Source organism: Drosophila sechellia, chromosome X (assembly GCF_004382195.2).
Source record: "Drosophila sechellia strain sech25 chromosome X, ASM438219v1, whole genome shotgun sequence".
Lineage (NCBI taxonomy): Eukaryota > Metazoa > Arthropoda > Insecta > Diptera > Drosophilidae > Drosophila > Drosophila sechellia.
The window spans coordinates 22,636,047-22,651,879 of record NC_045954.1 but is presented as its reverse complement, the minus strand read 5'-3'; the positions used below and the strand labels follow the sequence as shown (position 1 = coordinate 22,651,879).

The 15,833-nt window shown below is 43.7% G+C and overlaps 4 protein-coding genes and 1 long non-coding RNA gene across 17 annotated transcripts; 2 read left to right on the top strand and 3 right to left on the bottom strand.

Moving 5' to 3' along the window:
* Positions 1-15: 15 nt before the first annotated feature.
* Positions 16-1,931, bottom strand: LOC6620335 (uncharacterized protein C18orf19 homolog A). The gene is made up of 3 exons (XM_002044508.2): positions 1,258-1,931; positions 1,052-1,197; positions 16-960 (listed from the first exon to the last, which is right to left on the bottom strand). The coding sequence occupies exons 1-3, from the start codon at positions 1,680-1,682 to the stop codon at positions 809-811; spliced, it is 723 nt and encodes a 240-aa protein (XP_002044544.1). The 5' UTR covers positions 1,683-1,931; the 3' UTR covers positions 16-808.
* Positions 1,932-2,623: 692 nt separating this feature from the next.
* Positions 2,624-4,019, top strand: LOC6620337 (tRNA methyltransferase 10 homolog A). Its single transcript, XM_002044509.2, has 2 exons — positions 2,624-3,520; positions 3,593-4,019. Exons 1-2 carry the CDS (start codon positions 2,785-2,787, stop codon positions 3,799-3,801), a joined length of 945 nt encoding a protein of 314 aa, XP_002044545.1. The 5' UTR covers positions 2,624-2,784; the 3' UTR covers positions 3,802-4,019.
* Positions 4,020-4,043: 24 nt separating this feature from the next.
* On the bottom strand, positions 4,044-10,671 carry LOC6620338. 7 transcript variants are annotated; one of them, XM_032725711.1, is made up of 4 exons: positions 10,533-10,671; positions 9,255-9,568; positions 6,047-6,351; positions 4,044-5,336 (listed from the first exon to the last, which is right to left on the bottom strand). In XM_032725711.1, exons 2-4 carry the CDS (start codon positions 9,335-9,337, stop codon positions 4,612-4,614), a joined length of 1,113 nt encoding a protein of 370 aa, XP_032581602.1. In that variant the 5' UTR covers positions 9,338-9,568; positions 10,533-10,671; the 3' UTR covers positions 4,044-4,611. The 7 variants fall into 7 exon arrangements, with proteins under 7 accessions (XP_032581602.1, XP_032581599.1, XP_002044546.1 ...); XM_032725708.1 differs by having other exon boundaries at positions 10,505-10,662; XM_002044510.2 differs by having other exon boundaries at positions 9,255-9,565; positions 10,505-10,662.
* Positions 10,672-10,925: 254 nt separating this feature from the next.
* On the top strand, positions 10,926-14,753 carry LOC6620339. Of its 7 annotated transcripts, none has more exons than XM_032725701.1 (6): positions 10,926-11,072; positions 11,146-11,424; positions 11,513-11,696; positions 11,761-13,209; positions 14,088-14,321; positions 14,591-14,753. In XM_032725701.1, the coding sequence occupies exons 2-6, from the start codon at positions 11,411-11,413 to the stop codon at positions 14,750-14,752; spliced, it is 2,043 nt and encodes a 680-aa protein (XP_032581592.1). In that variant the 5' UTR covers positions 10,926-11,072; positions 11,146-11,410; the 3' UTR covers position 14,753. The 7 variants fall into 7 exon arrangements, with proteins under 7 accessions (XP_032581592.1, XP_032581594.1, XP_032581597.1 ...); XM_032725703.1 differs by having other exon boundaries at positions 10,927-11,072; positions 11,516-11,696; XM_032725704.1 differs by having other exon boundaries at positions 10,932-11,072; positions 14,577-14,753.
* A 3-nt stretch (positions 14,754-14,756) lies between these two features.
* Positions 14,757-15,720, bottom strand: LOC116802185. The gene is made up of 2 exons (XR_004362554.1): positions 15,541-15,720; positions 14,757-15,383 (listed from the first exon to the last, which is right to left on the bottom strand). It is a non-coding gene; the product is annotated as an uncharacterized LOC116802185 (long non-coding RNA).
* Between the last annotated feature and the right edge of the window lie 113 nt (positions 15,721-15,833).

Sequence of the window (15,833 nt, the reverse complement as noted above, 5' to 3'; positions counted from 1 at the left end):
TAAAAACAACCAAAATATTTTAATATTTTTGTTTTTATATATTTTTAAATGATTTTACTTATCACTTGTGTCATAACATCATTTATATGATTCAATCCTTCGGAAATAGAATTAGGCACCCTAATTAAGAGTTCGTAACAAAACTAAATTAATAAAACTAACATTTCATTATACGGAGTATACATATGTCAACAATTTGAACCCAATTTCGAGCTATTAGGGTCACACCCAGAACTAGGAGTCTGCTTCTTTTTATTTATACTTTAATTTAAAAGTTAGGTTCTTGTTTGCGACAACATTCTCACATTTACAAAATATATCTATAAATAACTACTACTGAACTCCACGTCCTACGGCTCTGTTTTGGGTTTCTTTGTGAAATATGATTTGATTTCCTATTGGGGACGTCCCGCGGTTTCGTAACTGCAGCAGAAACTATAAGCAAAGTACATATTGAGCTCCGAGAGTGTGTATCTGAATACGTGGGATGGGATTGTAGGGAATACGGGTATTTAACTGTGGTGGTGGGCGTGTGCATCTCCAACTCAGTGCGGTGGCTGCGGCTTCTGCGATCGACTGTGATTCCGGACAAGAGTTATGTTCGTTGAGCACCAGTGCCAGCAAGAACGGCGGCAGTTTAACAAAAAAGACAACAGGTCAACTGCTCGCCGGCGGCCGGTCGCTGCTGGCCGCCGATCCTTTGGGGCATTGACAGTGGCAGCAGCGGCGGCGGCGGTTTAGGATCTCGTGACTGTGGCAAAGGCAACGACACCGCCGAAGTGGGAATGTCTTTGCCCGGGGCCGAGGATCATTTACTCTCGTCCTTCTCTGCCTTGTCCGCCTTAGCGCTGGCCCGAGTGGCCTTCTTGTCCTCGTACATCTTAATTAGCTCGCTTTTCGAGGGCATGGGCTTAATGTAGCCGTGTTGCACCAGGTACTTAATGGATAGGGTGGTGCACCCTGCAAAACGGTTAAGAAATGAAGTAAGTTATGCTTTAAATACTTTAAATTGATATTGTGAAATTTTAGCATAATCTGTTCCAAAGCTTACCCAGAGTAAGGGCGTAGCGCAGGGGCGTGGCCACTTTATAGCACAGATAAGCGATGGCGTAGTGCCCCATATCAGAGCCCTGTACCTTCTCAATGATGTTCTCGCTCAGGTGGACGTACTGAAGCAAAGCGGGCACATCGACGCCACTGCAATAGGAGGGATTTATATAGGGTTTGAACGGGAGGCTTCTGGGGTAGGGTACGTACCTCTTTGACAGGTAGTAAAAGCCTCCAAACCAGCCCACTGACGTGAGCACATGCACCGGGATGAGCACGTACCAGTACTGTTTGTACATGTGCTTGAACTTGGCGAACAAACCCATGTTAGCCGCCTCGCCAAAGAGTTCGCTGGAGGTAGTGGTATTGGTGGCCTTCAAATCCTTGTCGCCGGCCGACGAGTCGTTAACCGCGGGCGCTGGTGCAGCCGCCGCCGGGTTCGCCGACTTGTGGTTGAAGCGGATGTTGACGGTGGGCAGAAGCAGGTTTCGGCGATTCGCGAAAGGCCAGGAATCACTTGCCAGACTTGTCCTGGTCCCGGACATTGTCGACAGGCACCTTGAGTGGGCGCCACTGAACAGCCGCAAGGAGCAGGCGAGCAAGCGCTGACGCGACAGAAAGACCACTGTTGCCATGGTTGAACCTGGATTGGCCAATCCTCTACAGAAATTAAGCAATGTGCAACGTGCCGGGCTGATCCTCGCAGAGTGTGCTCTTCTATTGGCAGCAGCGGCTCAAGATTCACCAGTTGCTTCGTCCGATTCTCCTGGTGACTATTTTACACGCACGTTCCCACGCAGAGCCGGCTGAATTCAGTTTATTAAATATCTTCTGATTTCCTGGCCTGCTGCAGTCATCGGCCTATCGGTTTTTGATAACTGAGAAAAAGCACTGGATGTTAAGTAACAGGGCTGGCGATAGTAGACATAAAAAGCAAAAGGCTTTTTAATTTTCAATTTTGAGCATTTGTATTTCTCAACTAACGAATTGCTGGGTTGTTTCAAATCTAAATAACCTAAAAGTCTCGAAAATAGCTATTGCTTAAATATAGTACCAGTCTTAAAAAACCAAGAATATATATCGGCTTCACCGATTTAGATCGTATAAGAAGAAACGAATCTTCTTAAACTTTTCTAAACCAAAGGGCTTATCTTGGGATACATATGTATGTATTTTATCAGTTCATCAGAAGGGTAAACTTAATTTGTTGAAAAATAAAAATCCTTACTAAGCGATCTCAACATTAAAATATGTATGTTGTTTGCTTCGAATATAAGCATTTGTATTAGCGGCCAATTCAACAGATAAGCCAAGCAGCTCTCTGATGCAAATAACAAATAATAAACTATAGTACAATTCAACAAATAGATACAAATCAACACTGTTGAAAAAATAATTCCCTGTACAATGCGAATGACTTCTACCGAAAATAACGGGAGTGAATAAACACTGTAAGAATTTAAAAAATCCTATATAGGAGAATTTCGAAAAATTGTTAAAAATTACGATTGAATACCGGGTCTTCCACTTAACAGTGTGCTGTTGTCCACAGCACCTGGCTGTTAGGCGCAGCACTCTAAAAACGCTGTCAAATCAGCTGTTGACAATATTCGATTTTCGTAGCTAATTGAACTTTTAAATCCACGAGGGTGGCCAAATCATTCCACTACATTTACGGCTGACGCAGTAACCTAACACATAAAAAGTAACTTTTAAACCTAGTAACAAGGTCAATCCATGGATACGACGGAACAGGCTTTCAAGGAGGTGGCCCCGGAGATGCGTACCCTGAACAATTGCCCGGGCACAACGCCCGGCACGCCGATGAGCAAAAATCAGCTTAAGAAGCAGCGCAAGCTGGCGGAGTTTGCTGAACTCCGGAAGCTGCGACGCGAACGGGAGCGTGAGAAGAAAAAGCAGAAGCGGCGGGAGGCCAAGGAGCTGGGTCTGCCCGTCCGGACGGGCCCCTCCCGCAAGGAGCTAAAGAAACGCCAGGTGGCAGAAGGCGGAAAGTCTGGCCTCTCGGTTGCTATAGATCTGGACTACGACGATCTGATGCAGGAGCGGGACATCGTCAAGTGCGTTAAGCAGTGCCTTCGCATCTACACCATTAATCGGCGCAGCCCACAGCCGGGCAATCTGCACTTCACAGGCATCCGGAGCAACGGTCAGATCCACGAGTCATTCAAGAAGAACGAAGGCTGGGAGAACTGGCACGTGCAGTACTACTTCGATCGCGGGCACACCGATGTTTTCGAGAATAGCCAAATGGTATACCTCACCTGCGAGTCGGATCGGGTGCTGGACAAGCTGCAGCCCGGCTGCACCTACGTCATCGGGGGCCTAGTGGACCACAATCACTTCAAGGGCCTGTGCCACTCGAGGGCCACGGCGGCGGGGCTGACCACCGCTCGCCTCCCACTCAGCGAGCACGTAGACATGAAGACGAGGGCCGTGCTGAGCACCTACCATGGTAAGGGGTAGAATTTGCATAATGTTGTCAGAAAAATGTTTATATATTTATATATATTTTTATTTATTCCAGTGTTTGAGCTGCTGACCAAAGTTGCTGCCGGTCAGGACTGGACTGCGGCCATTCTGGACACGATTCCCATGCGCAAGGGAGCCAAGGCGAAAATCACAGACAAAAAGGAAGGATTGGGTCAGGATCTAGAGCTGAATCATAACTTGGAGCAGCAGGACGAAAAACAGGAAGCTGAGTCTGAAATCGAATGTTATTCTTTGGACAGTTGACGGCAGTCGACATCGGATCTTGAGGTCTTTTTGATTTTTATTTCAGTTTTTGTTTTTACAAAATCACATTTAGTTTTGTTTCGCAATTTAAATTATAAAATAATATTAAGAATACAAAGAAAGTGTGTTACTGCATTTATGTTGTACAACGCACAATGATGGCCAGCGCAGTCGCCAGAAAAAGGATAGCGTCTTCTAATTTTGTATAACGCTGAAATGATTTGTGCACGTTATATGGTGAATACGTTTTCAGACAGCGCCGAACCAAATCTCTTCATGGTTTCGTCTGCGTTTTTTATTTGCACCTTTTTGGTTTTTTAACTGCTGCCTCAATCTTTTGATTTGGATTCATAAGTAGCTAACGCCCTCACAGCGACATCAAAATAAACCCATACATATAGGTAAGTGTAAGTGGATCTGTGGTATATGTACAAGTTGCGTGCCGTCGCTCGTTGTTTCTTTTGTTTGAGGTCAGTAGATAAACACACACAGGACAAATACAAACTAAAGTCATAAAGTAAAATAGTAATAAGCATAGGGTTATAAAACAAAAAAATGTACAAAGCAAGAGGCAGAAAAACAAAAATGGGGAAAACTTTTGGCTTAACTTTAGGATGATTAGTTTAGTATATATAGCACTAGTGTGTAGCAAAATATATAACTGATCTCTACCAGGGAAAATATAACTATTCCAATCGTTGGCGCCGTCTGTCTGTCGATTTGTTGAGTTCTATTTGTGTATGCATATGTATGTTAAGATATTAGCTTTATAATACGACAAATCGAGCCGATCGCCGATTGATCCAATCTTTACTTAAAGTCATCCGATTCGAGTATCTCAAAATCGCTCTCGTCCGACGAATCCAGGGCGGTGACAATACGCTGCTGCTCACGATCTCGACTTGCATCCGTGCCATCGCTGGTACCGACTGCAGCAGCACCACCCGCTCCCCAGTGCACCAGGCCGGAAACAAGGCTGGGCAGCAGCTTCCCGCTGTTCGCCAGGAGCGCCAGAGCCTGCGTTTTCACGGCGAGGGCCACAAGCTCGCCGGCGGGATCCGTGCCAGCGGTAATCTGACGCAACTGAGGGTTACCAGCGGCATCTACGGTGTTGTGATCGGGGAACTGCAGCCCCTTTGACAGGCTTTCCTCCGACGAGGAGGAGGTGGTGGACAGCGATGAGTCACGCTTGAAGTGACCTTTTCGGAAGTTCATATCTTCGCTCTCTTTGGCCAGCTGCTCCCGTGGCTGCGACTTCTCCTGCCTCTTGGGCGCCAGCGGAGCTAGTTCATCGTCTTCGTCTGTGGAATGCTCGTCAATCTCGGGTATTGCATCCGGAATGAGGAGCTCCTCCGGTATATCGTCGCTGCGCTCGTCATCGTCCTCGTCATTCGCATCGGTGGGCGAACTGATGGTGGCCACATCGCTGGCCCGCTCCAGCACAAACAGATTCGACTCGTTCACATCCGGCAGGAACTCATCCTCTGCCTCGGCTTCCAAGTTGTTGTAGTTCAGCTTCTCCGACCACTGAAAGTCTGGAGAAACAAAAAAATATTTAATTTTAAGCTATTATAACAATACAAAATAATATTACTTTTCTTTAATTTGTTTATATTTGTAAACATGCCGCAATAAGTTTGCCGTTTTTGTTTGGTTTAAGTGAGTACTAATAGATTGATTTTTAATTTAATAAAACAAATAACAAATATAACAAGAGAGAATGCTATAGTCGAGTTCCCCGACTATTATCAGATACCCTTTAGTCAGCTATTCACACTAGCGAAATTAATAATTTTTCTGGGATATCTATTGATAATTGTCGAATAAAAAGAGAAAAAATTTAAAAATTGTTCAAAAATTTGGGCGTGGCTGTTGTTGTTCGTGTAAGAAGAGGGGTGACCCTAGAGATTTTTTGGTATACCGCTAAAAATTGTCAAGACGAACAATAAAACGAAGAAAAATGCAAACATTCTTCAAAATTGTAGGCGTGGCAGTTTTGGGAGGCTAGTGGGCTTTAGAGTGGGCGTGGCAACATTTGGAAAAGAACTTGTGCTGCGCATATGTCTGTGGATGCTGCATGCTTAATCTCAACATTCTAACTCTTATAGTTCCTAAGATCGAGACGTTCGTACGGACAGACGGACATGGGCCAGATCCACTCGGCTATTGATCCCGATCAAGAATATATATATACTATATGGTCGGAAACGCTTCTTTCTACCTATAACATAGGAGGGCGACTCACCCCTGTGCTCGATCTTCAGCAGCTTGAAGGTGTACTTGGTGGAGACTAGTGCGGAGACGACCAGGATGGTCAGTACCAGCATGGATCCGGAGATAAGGTGACCGAGCACTGCGAGGGTGCCCAAGCAACTGCTGCTGGCCAAGCAGAACATGCTGGGACTGCTGTGGCGCCAGTCGTCGATCCTCTGCCGCCAGGTGTTGATCTTGCCGCGCAGCTCGTCCGTAGGCACAACGCGGAAGCTGCAGCGCGTCCAGTAGATCCAGTAGCCAAGTAGTCCCAGGAATAGCACGCCCAGCGGTCGGGCCCTGGAAAGATCACAGCGCACGTCGAGGTGGTAGACTTTTAGCGGATATACTCATAGCCTATGAAAGATGAGGCCGAACAACAAGAGACAAAGGCTCGACAACTACTGCCGGAGATAGCCCGAAAACTCGATGATGTCTATTACGTTTGGAAATGTTTAGGGTAATAATTAATGACCGCTATCTAGTGGCGAAACATGTTCTAGCAGGAAGCAGAAGCTTACCAAGTTCCAATCCCAAAAAAAGAAGCAAAAGGTGGTCAAACCTGGTCGGTTGACCGAGCAACGTTTTTTCGGACATTTTGTTTAATTTCACGTCAGAACGCTTCTACAGTGCGTATCAAGACTGTAAGGCCAACGCACGACAGTTCACAGCTCTTGTGCCTCCGATCGTTAAGCATAATTATTGAGAATATGTGTGTATATATTAACTCTATTATACCAACGGATGGAAAATTAATTTGAACTCATTTGTAAAGTCACTTCTAGAATTTCTTGCAATTGTAATCTGCGGAGTTTATAAGACCTTATTTTTTAAAAACCCCAAAATGTATTTACAGTAACGTTGGTTGCGTTTTAATTGAAATACCAAATTAATAGCGAGAGCATGATTTATTTGGTTTCTCGCTTCTACTACTGAATCGCACTGCTGCCGCCAACAAGTTGTGCAAAATGAAAACGAAAAGTATACGTTTAACGAATTCCAGATAGCTGACGAAGGCAATGATCGCCCCGTCGATTGGGGTTTCTCCCCTGCGGATATTCAGGTTCTGCCTCTTATCGAAGCTATCGAACTACGCGCCACCAACCCAAAACAGGAGCGCCCATTGTAGCAGTAGTTGGGCAGACAATATCAGCTGACTCATAAATTATTCGAGCACAGCTTGGTTCTAACTAACAGCATCTTGAAATGAACTCCCAAACCAGGTGTTACGATTGGTTGATTTATGGCCTAGTGTATCTTCCATACACTGGGAAAAAAGCCTTGAAGTGCAGTACACTCCCAATAGGGTTATCAAAAGCACTATACAAACATGTATGTTCATTATCAGTTTTTTTTTTTCTGCATTCAAAAAATGGCATCGACTGGAGGTTTTTTTCAGATTGAACTAGCCATCACTTGAATTTTCCCCAGTGTGTATCGTATCATATTCCACCTGGCTCCATCGTGTGTTTTTGTTTTCGTTTGACTTTGCTGTGCCCTAGTGTTTGTTTGTTTGTTTGTTTTTTTTTTGTTTTGCTCGCCCTACGAAACGCTGACGACTTGTTTTGCTCTTGAAAAGCGTCTAATTAATTATCTCGCTGTTTCTCTGCTAATTCGCACTTTGGATTGATGTTGATGGGAGTTTTGGAGTGGTCAGTGGTTTTTCGGCTCGGACAGACCCTCAACTGATCTCGTGGAATATCATGACACTGGTGCTATTGTTGCCTTCCGATCGTTGTTGTTTAGTAACTGCGGCTGAGAGCAGCTATTGGGGCACAAGTAAAGAGTCTAAAAAGCAGAAAGCAAATATAGCGCAATTGTGCGTTTAGATACGGAAACGGAGAGCGTTAAATGTGTAAAAGTGGACATCCGTCCAAAAGCACGGTTAATAGGTTGGGCAGATTGGTAGAAATATGTATGTTATTATATGAAATGCTTGGGCAAGACAAACAGTGGCAGGAAACAGTAACAAATGGTAACAAATAAGATAATAACACAATTTGCACAGACAGTAGAATTTTATTCGGAGTACTCTTATCCTAACTCTTACTCTAACTGAATTTAACAAACACAAATCCATATTGCAAATACGTTAGCCAAAATTATCAGCCGTATAGAGTTGCATCTGTGAAACGGCCGCGTGCATTCATGCTGTGTATTTCATTTTATTCTGTTTTGGTTAATTGCGCCACACAGAACGCTCTAAATGGGCGGAGGAGTGGTCGGTGTGCATGGGCATGGAGTGACATTTTTATGTACTAGTGAGTATTTATATAAAGCAAGGACGGCGCAACGGGGCGAAGGGCGGGGCCTTTCAGTCAGCTACAACGAAGGTGTAAGCACGTACAAAAGATCGCCGGCATACACACATCAACGTACAGCGGAGCCTAAATCAATAGAACTGATTTATAATCAGAGGAATTGAACGGAAATTGGTACACTTTTTATCAGTTTAACAAGTGCGCAAAACAACAAGTTATAATACTACTTTTAAAAATTGCCCAGTCTGATAAATAAACAGCAATCATGTTTAGTTGCACAAGATGTGGATATTAAAAAAAAATAGTTGCAATAAAATAAAATATAAATACCAACTTAAGAAAGAAACACAATCTAAAATCCAAATTTCGTGCGCTCTTTAAATATGTGCTCTACGGTCTTGGCCATAGCTGTATTTGGATGGGCATGTGCATGCACATAAGCTTCATTTCGGTGCGCTTTTACATATGTGGAACAATCTTTGTGTGCGCACATATATTCCGAAAATAAAACATTGCAACTTTCAGCCCGAAATTGGCCACGCAAAGAGGTTCTTTCTTTCCTACCTACAGCTCCACAACTTGTCTTGTGTCACCGACCATATGATTTTACGCAGTATATTTTAAATATTCACTTTGCTGCGCAGCTTTCTTTCAATGGGAACGAGACTGAATTGGCTGGGAAGAAATTCGGACTCGCACGACCCGATTAAAATGTACATAATTAATTGCGTAAAGCATTTATAGGCCTTAATGTGAAACCATATACTTGCCGCTATTTATAAAGATTACCGCCTTACTGAATTGAAAACAATAGCGCCTCGGCTTTATGAATATGGACTTAGTAAGGTCTTAAGATTCCCATTTATTGATTCGAGGTCAGTTTTCGAGGAAAGCTGGACCAAGTAATGACAACATTCTGGATGGATTGTTACTTCGACTTACCATGCCATTAGGACGACTGTGACCACGGATGCCGCTATGCAGTGGAACGTGGACCTTGACGGACGGGGCAGGACTTGGAACATTTTGTATGAGAGTAGCACCAAAATCTGCTCCGCGATTTTAGGCGACTTTCGATTCCGTTTCGCTGTCAAGTTTCCCTTGTTGTACGACACAATCACTTTACCGTTAGGCCAGGTTCTCGGTCAGCTGTGCGTGTGTTCTGAGTAACTGTTATCGGTTTGCTATCTTTGCTTTCGTCCTTCCCCTCTTTTATTTCATCCCTATGCTTGCTCTTTGTTGAAAATGCGCGACTGCTGCGTAGAAAATTAAATAACAATATTCATATGTAACTGTTGTATGAGCAATATTTCGGATACATGACAATTTACCAAAATGTTTTTGTCATGTTTTTCTGGCATTTGAGGGCCTGTCTCACTCACACAAGCGCACTTGTTTTCACAAACGGAAAACGATTAAGAACAAAAAAAAACTGCGTAGTGCAGCATGGAAAATGTGACATTGGAACTGCGGCTTTTCCACCAGTGATTAACCATTTAACTCGAAATACTTATTTTATCAACTTATTCCCTTGTTTTGCATCAATCATCGCTGATGTTGTTGTTGTTTACTGCTTGGCTTACCGGCTGGTTGCGAGTGAGATAGCACTGCAGCGTGGGAGAGGACGATGGCAAGCATGTGGGAGAGAGAGGGGAGCGCGTGGAAAAGTTGTAATAATAATAATAAGAACGGAGCCAAACACTAACGCCCAACTGAGCAGCAACAACAGCCACACAAAAACGTATAAAAAGCAAGTTGTTTGGCCTTCGATGTCTTTTTCAATTGCGTCGCAGAATGAAACACAAAAAAAAACAATACAGAAACACATCAAACTCAGTGTATGTATGCATATGTACACACATATGTGCGAAACTTGGCGCTTTTTGTTTTTGTTTTCCTTTACACTTTTACCGTATTTTTATGAAGGAAAGGGATAAGGAAAACGGTTAGGGGTAAAAATTACTAGTATTCCACTCAAACAAAAACAGAACTGATAAAACCTACTGTTGCAAAAAAAAAATTGCACTCCCATCTCACGCACACACACACGACTGCATCTAAAATGCAACTTTAAAAAAAGAAATCAGGAGCAATTTAAGCCGCAAATAGTTCACATTTTAAGCACAACTCAGTTTTCCGCACGTTCTTTGCAAAAACGATTTTAGATCGTTTTGTAACTAGATAACACACACCTAACATATGCAAACAGAAGTTACGAACACAATACATCGACAAGCTATAACAGAGCTCGCCTACTTTTCGCTATAGCTGGTGGTATCCAAAAAGACTTTCGAAAATATTATGCTGACTCCCGAATTCCAAGCAAATTCGATCGCGCCACAACAAAAATCAGCGCAATAAAAAACACATCCAGTTAATGTGACCCCGTGCACGGCGATGGAAAATACCATCCGGCGCAAATCAAATACCACAATTTACCACACCAGTTTCGATAACCACCTACTAAACTGTTGGGTTCGACCAGCTGTTTCACATTACTTTGTTAAATACCAATAAAAGCAACATTTTCGCAGAATATTTCTTTAATTTTGACAAGATTTTGAAGCATACGAAATACACAATATAAGTTCCTGAACACAAATTTAAGCCACCGTTTTCTTAACTTTAATTGTGAAAGAAATGAAAAGTTGTTGCTCTATTTATCTGTGCATTTCTTAAATGTTTACTACAACCGCTCCTTTCAAATGTGAGGTGACAGCATGTTATCGATATCTGACTTCAGGGCTGCATGGACTTCGTGTGAGTTTTGAATTGCCGTTTGAAAATATATGTTTTCCCCATTTAATGCTTTTTCGGTGGCTCTAAATGGTAGCGGTCAGCGGTACAAAAATTCCAAGCAACATTCAAAGCTCTCAACGATTCGGGGCATAATTTGATTGATGTAATGAACTCTTCCGGGGTTTCCTAATTTTTGGCGGGAAGTCGAGGGCTCGCGATTGCCATCGTCATCTCTCATGGCAACTAAAACATAGCAGGCATTTAATGAACGTTCACAAAACACCTAGATTCAGCTGAGCTTTGAGAAGGCTTCCTGAAATTTCGACATCCCAACTAAAATTCCCAGTAGCAAAACACCAATGGATGCGACGTGGTGAGTGGGTCTTGGGGCTTTATGCATCCCGGTTGCTTACGGGCTACTAATTACTGCTTTTGCTCAATCTAATGCTTCTCTAATTAAGCAGGGCAATGGAGCAGCTGCTGGCTGCAGTTGAGATGGGAGGTAGCCACAGCGAGGCGACCACACCATCGGCCACGACCACCATATCGATCTGGAGCGCCCCCTCCAAGGGCAGTGGCTCTAGTTCCATGGACCCTGTCTCTTTTCGGTTCCACTTGGACGGGCAGCCTATACTGCCGCCGTTGGTGATTTAAATTCTTGGTCAGGGAGTGCCATTTACTGAGGCGTAACCCTTTTACTTTGTTCCAGATGACGAGCGCCAAGAGGCGCGAGGTGCAGCTGGCCCGACAGATGGCTAAAACGCTGGAGGAGCGGTACCGCCTGGCCAGACACTCGGCGGGATCCGACATGGCCAGTCGGAGAAGTGTGTCACAGTTGCAGAAGACAGAGACGTTAATCTATGACAGCACAAGGGACCAGGCTCGTCCTCAGACTCTGGTCTTTGGCATACAGTTGCCCACCATACAGGTGGATCCTCCCACGCCTCAGCCGTTGGTGGAATCAATAGAAAACACTTCCCCAAGGCGGCATAATCGCATCACCGATCGTATCCTGCAGTTCGAGCAGTCGGGACTGGGTAAGCTGCTGCCCAAAGATAAGTGTATCCTGCGCACAAGTCCTGCGGTAGCCGAAAACCAGTATCAGGATACAAAGGACACAACTGCAATGGAGCTCGGCAGTCCACTGGCAGAACCAGCTGTTTTTCAGCGCTCGAGAAGTTTCACACTAGACGAGCCCTCCCAGGTTCTCGTAGAGCACATGCAAAGGGAGGCCCTGGCTGTCAAACCCAGCCAGAGTTTGGCCAACTTCGAGAGGCAGACCATCGAGTCTCAGGCCAAGCGGGTGAACCGCAGTGCAAGGAGCATTAGCAGCAACATTAGCCACAACAGCTACAATAGCAACACTAGCGCCGCAACCAAGAGCACCATCGCCACTAAAACCACAACCGCCGGCAGCAGCTCCTCCAGGCGGGATCGCGAGGTGGAGCGTATAATAGAACGGGCGCTGGACGCTTTGGAAGCCAGCCGCAAGGCGGGAGTGCGCAACTATCTGCGTGGCCATCGGGAGCGGATGAATCAATTGGTCATTCACCAGGAGAAGGAACGTCGTCGCATGCAGGCCCAGTTTGATCATCAGCAGCGTCAGCTCATAGAGGAACTATGTGCTGAAATTGATATTTCATCCGGCGCCGAAAATCCTGACAGTCTGATATCGCAAAGCACCAGTACGGGAGACCTACAGCGTTTCTCCCCCGCGCCTACGCTACCCTCCTTTTCATATGCTACGCCGCACAGCTTCCAGGACATGGAAGACTTTCAGACGATGGAAGACAAGTGCCAAATGGTGGGGCCTTCTTCCGCTCGCAAGAGGTTGTTTAGTCCGAAACTAGCACAGGGCTACGACTCGGAACCGCAGCCGCTCAGTGCTCCCAGCACACCGCGATCGTTGCCCCTCAGGAACAGCAGCTTAACCAATAGCAGACGAAGTGTCCAAGTTGTCCGGCGCCGATCGAAAACTGTGGGCAGTAGTCCAGGAAAAACAATCACCGCAGCAGACCGTGAGGTGAAGAAATCGCCAGCGAATCCTGCAGGTGGAGCAGGTCGACCGAAGAGTTCTCCGGGAAAAAATAGCTCCATTATAGCGAAAAGGGGAAACGCACCACCAAAAAACGCCTCACCGCCCAAGCGGGTGGGCAATGTAAGTTTTCCAAGCGAATCTAACCGATAAATTATTTGTTTTTTCGCCAACTTTAAATCTATGCTATTCGATTCGATTTTTGCTTTTACTTAACTAAAACATTTACGATTTCCTATTTTTGGCCTTTTATTTTTATACCCGTTGCTCGTAGAGTAAAAGGGTATACTAAATTCGTTGAACAGTGTTACAGGCAGAAGGAATCGTTTCCGACCATATAGAGTGTATACATATATTCTTGATCAGGATCAAAGCAGAGTCGATCTGGCCATATCCGTCTGTCTGTATGAACGTCGAGATCTCAGAAACTATAAAAGCTAGAATATTTGTTGGATATTTTTTCATAATAATTCATGTAATTCATTCATGTAAATTTCTATCGATTTTCTAAACAACTTTTTGTCACGCCCACTCCAACGCCCACACTTTTAATCAATTTCTTTATTTTTTCTCATTTTATTCCCCAATATCTATCGATATCCCAGAAAAATGATGAAATTTTGCGTTCGCATTAACACTAACTGAGTAACAGGTATCTGATAGTCGGGGAAGTCGACTATAGCATTCTCTTTTGTTTTATATTGAGAGTAAATGCTTCTTGGCATAATCACTTAATAATTAGTTATTTTATCCCTAACAAAGTGAAAACCCTGGCGGAATAATCTGTAATATCTATTTTCTGTACTCCCATTCTATTATTTCCTTTCCCCAACATATACAGCGCAAGAAGCCCTAGCAATTCGGGTGGTCAGTTATGCAAGTGCCTTAACAAAGACTGCGATAAAATCGAGGGACCAGTAGCACCAGTAGCTAGCCTATTTACTAACCCAACTAGCAAGTGCCTTCGTTCCCTGTTTAATATCGCCTCTAATCCCTGCCAGAAATATGACGAGCTGAAACAGGAAGAGCGCCAGTGGGCGGCCACACGTATAAATGCCGGTGTGCGAGGATTCTTGGTCCGCCGGCTTTTTGCTACCGAGCAAGTGCAGCGCATTGTCCAAACCATCAGAGACACCCTGATCTTCGTGTTGAACCTACATCTGGAAACTTTTGAAAATGGCCTGGATGCAGAGGAGCCTGCAAACTTGCGCCTCAAGGCGCGATTGCTTCAACAGGTGGGTTGGTGACTCTTCTAGATGTAAAAGGTGACAAAATGTGTACTTCATAGTACGATAGTCAAATAACTCGACTGCAGTGTTGCTTACATTGACTTTTGGTTTAACTTTGAGTAAGCAAAACAAAACTACGGGTATTTTAGAATAATTGAGGCGATTTTACTATATATAAATATTTGATTTGAAATGGCCTTCTTTGCAAACTCAACACAAGCTGACTACATTTCCCTTTATATTCTTTGAATTAACTCATAGCTCTGCTCCGCCAGTCGTACCCTGCACCTGATCTTCTTCCAGACCAACATAAAGGACCGCATGGAGATCATCGCTCGGGATCGCCAGAGGATCAAGACCAAACTACTCCTCAAACATCGCCGATCGAATTAGGATTTCATAGGTTAGATTGCTCGAATAAAGGAAACGATAAATGAAGCATTCTTGTTTTAAGTAAACACATCTTTATTACATTTATGTATTCCGGTTCCACTTTCTCTCTATACATTTTTATACCCGTTACTTGTAGAGCGAAATGGGAATACTAGATTCGTTGAAAAGTATGTAACAGGTAGAAGGAAGCGTTTCCCACCATAAAAAGTAAATATATTCTTGATCGAGATCACTAGACGAGTCGACCTGGCCACATCGGTCTGTCACTCCGTCCGTATGAACGTCGGGATCTCAGGTACTATAAAAGCTAGAATATTAATATTTTCATGCAGCTTCCAGAGACATAGACGCAGCGTAAGCCAAATGTTGCCACGCACTCTCTAACGCCCACAAACAGCCAAAAGCTGCCAAGCCCACACTTTTGTTTTGATTTTTCTATCGGTATATAAAAAACACTTTAGACACGCCCCTCCTCGCAAAACGGTCATAACGGCGTTTGACCCACAACGCCCACAACTCGAACCATTTTTATATTTTTTCTCATTTTATATCCCAACTTCGCGTTGTCATTTTCATTTTCTGAGTAACGGGTATCTGACTATTCTATTGGTATTATTTTTATTCTTCTGGTATTTTTATTCTCTCTTGGTATTATTTGGAATATCTATATTTGAGCTGAAATGGAAAATGAATTGAAAGGAAATATAAAATGTCAGGGCGGTGATGTTTTCTTTAATTTAATGGGTAAATTTGATATTATTCTTAACTACATGTACAAATTGATTCTTCCGATTGATAAGCAATTGTAACAAACAAATATAAATATACATACTAGTCGCAATATTGAAGGCAAATACTCTTATAGGGTAAATTAAGTCAGATGCTTACAATATATTTAAACTTAAGTTACAGCCTTTTTCTGTATCAGCCAATTTTTTTTTTTGTTAATTATAGCATTCTCTAATATATTTTTAATAACTGTTTATTTTTTCTTGATTTCCGGAACAGCTGTTTGGGAAAAGCACGCGTGATTTTTTGCAGCCAAGCTTTCAAAACAGTGCACAGCTTTCTAGACAAATTCGCCCTGAAAGCTGCGGCGGATTGCCAAAACAAACGGAACTTTTG

Excerpts from the sequence above, each read along its gene's own strand:
- LOC6620339 (XM_032725701.1), top strand. Across the intron at positions 11,697-11,760 it reads AGCCTATACTGCCGCCGTTG|ATGACGAGCGCCAAGAGGCG; the intron begins GTGATTTAAATT and ends ACTTTGTTCCAG. Across the intron at positions 14,322-14,590 it reads AGGCGCGATTGCTTCAACAG|TCGTACCCTGCACCTGATCT; the intron begins GTGGGTTGGTGA and ends CTGCTCCGCCAG.
- LOC6620338 (XM_032725711.1), bottom strand. The coding sequence starts at position 9,337 with ATGTTCCAAGTCCTGCCCCGTCCGTCAAGGTCCACGTTCCACTGCATA. Across the intron at positions 6,352-9,254 it reads ACAGTCGTCCTAATGGCATG|GGCCCGACCGCTGGGCGTGC; the intron begins GTAAGTCGAAGT and ends TGATCTTTCCAG. Across the intron at positions 5,337-6,046 it reads GCTGAAGATCGAGCACAGGG|ACTTTCAGTGGTCGGAGAAG; the intron begins GTGAGTCGCCCT and ends TTGTTTCTCCAG.
- LOC6620337 (XM_002044509.2), top strand. The coding sequence starts at position 2,785 with ATGGATACGACGGAACAGGCTTTCAAGGAGGTGGCCCCGGAGATGCGT. Across the intron at positions 3,521-3,592 it reads CGTGCTGAGCACCTACCATG|TGTTTGAGCTGCTGACCAAA; the intron begins GTAAGGGGTAGA and ends TATTTATTCCAG.
- LOC6620335 (XM_002044508.2), bottom strand. The coding sequence starts at position 1,682 with ATGGCAACAGTGGTCTTTCTGTCGCGTCAGCGCTTGCTCGCCTGCTCC. Across the intron at positions 1,198-1,257 it reads TTTTACTACCTGTCAAAGAG|TGGCGTCGATGTGCCCGCTT; the intron begins GTACGTACCCTA and ends CTCCTATTGCAG. Across the intron at positions 961-1,051 it reads GCGCTACGCCCTTACTCTGG|GGTGCACCACCCTATCCATT; the intron begins GTAAGCTTTGGA and ends ACCGTTTTGCAG.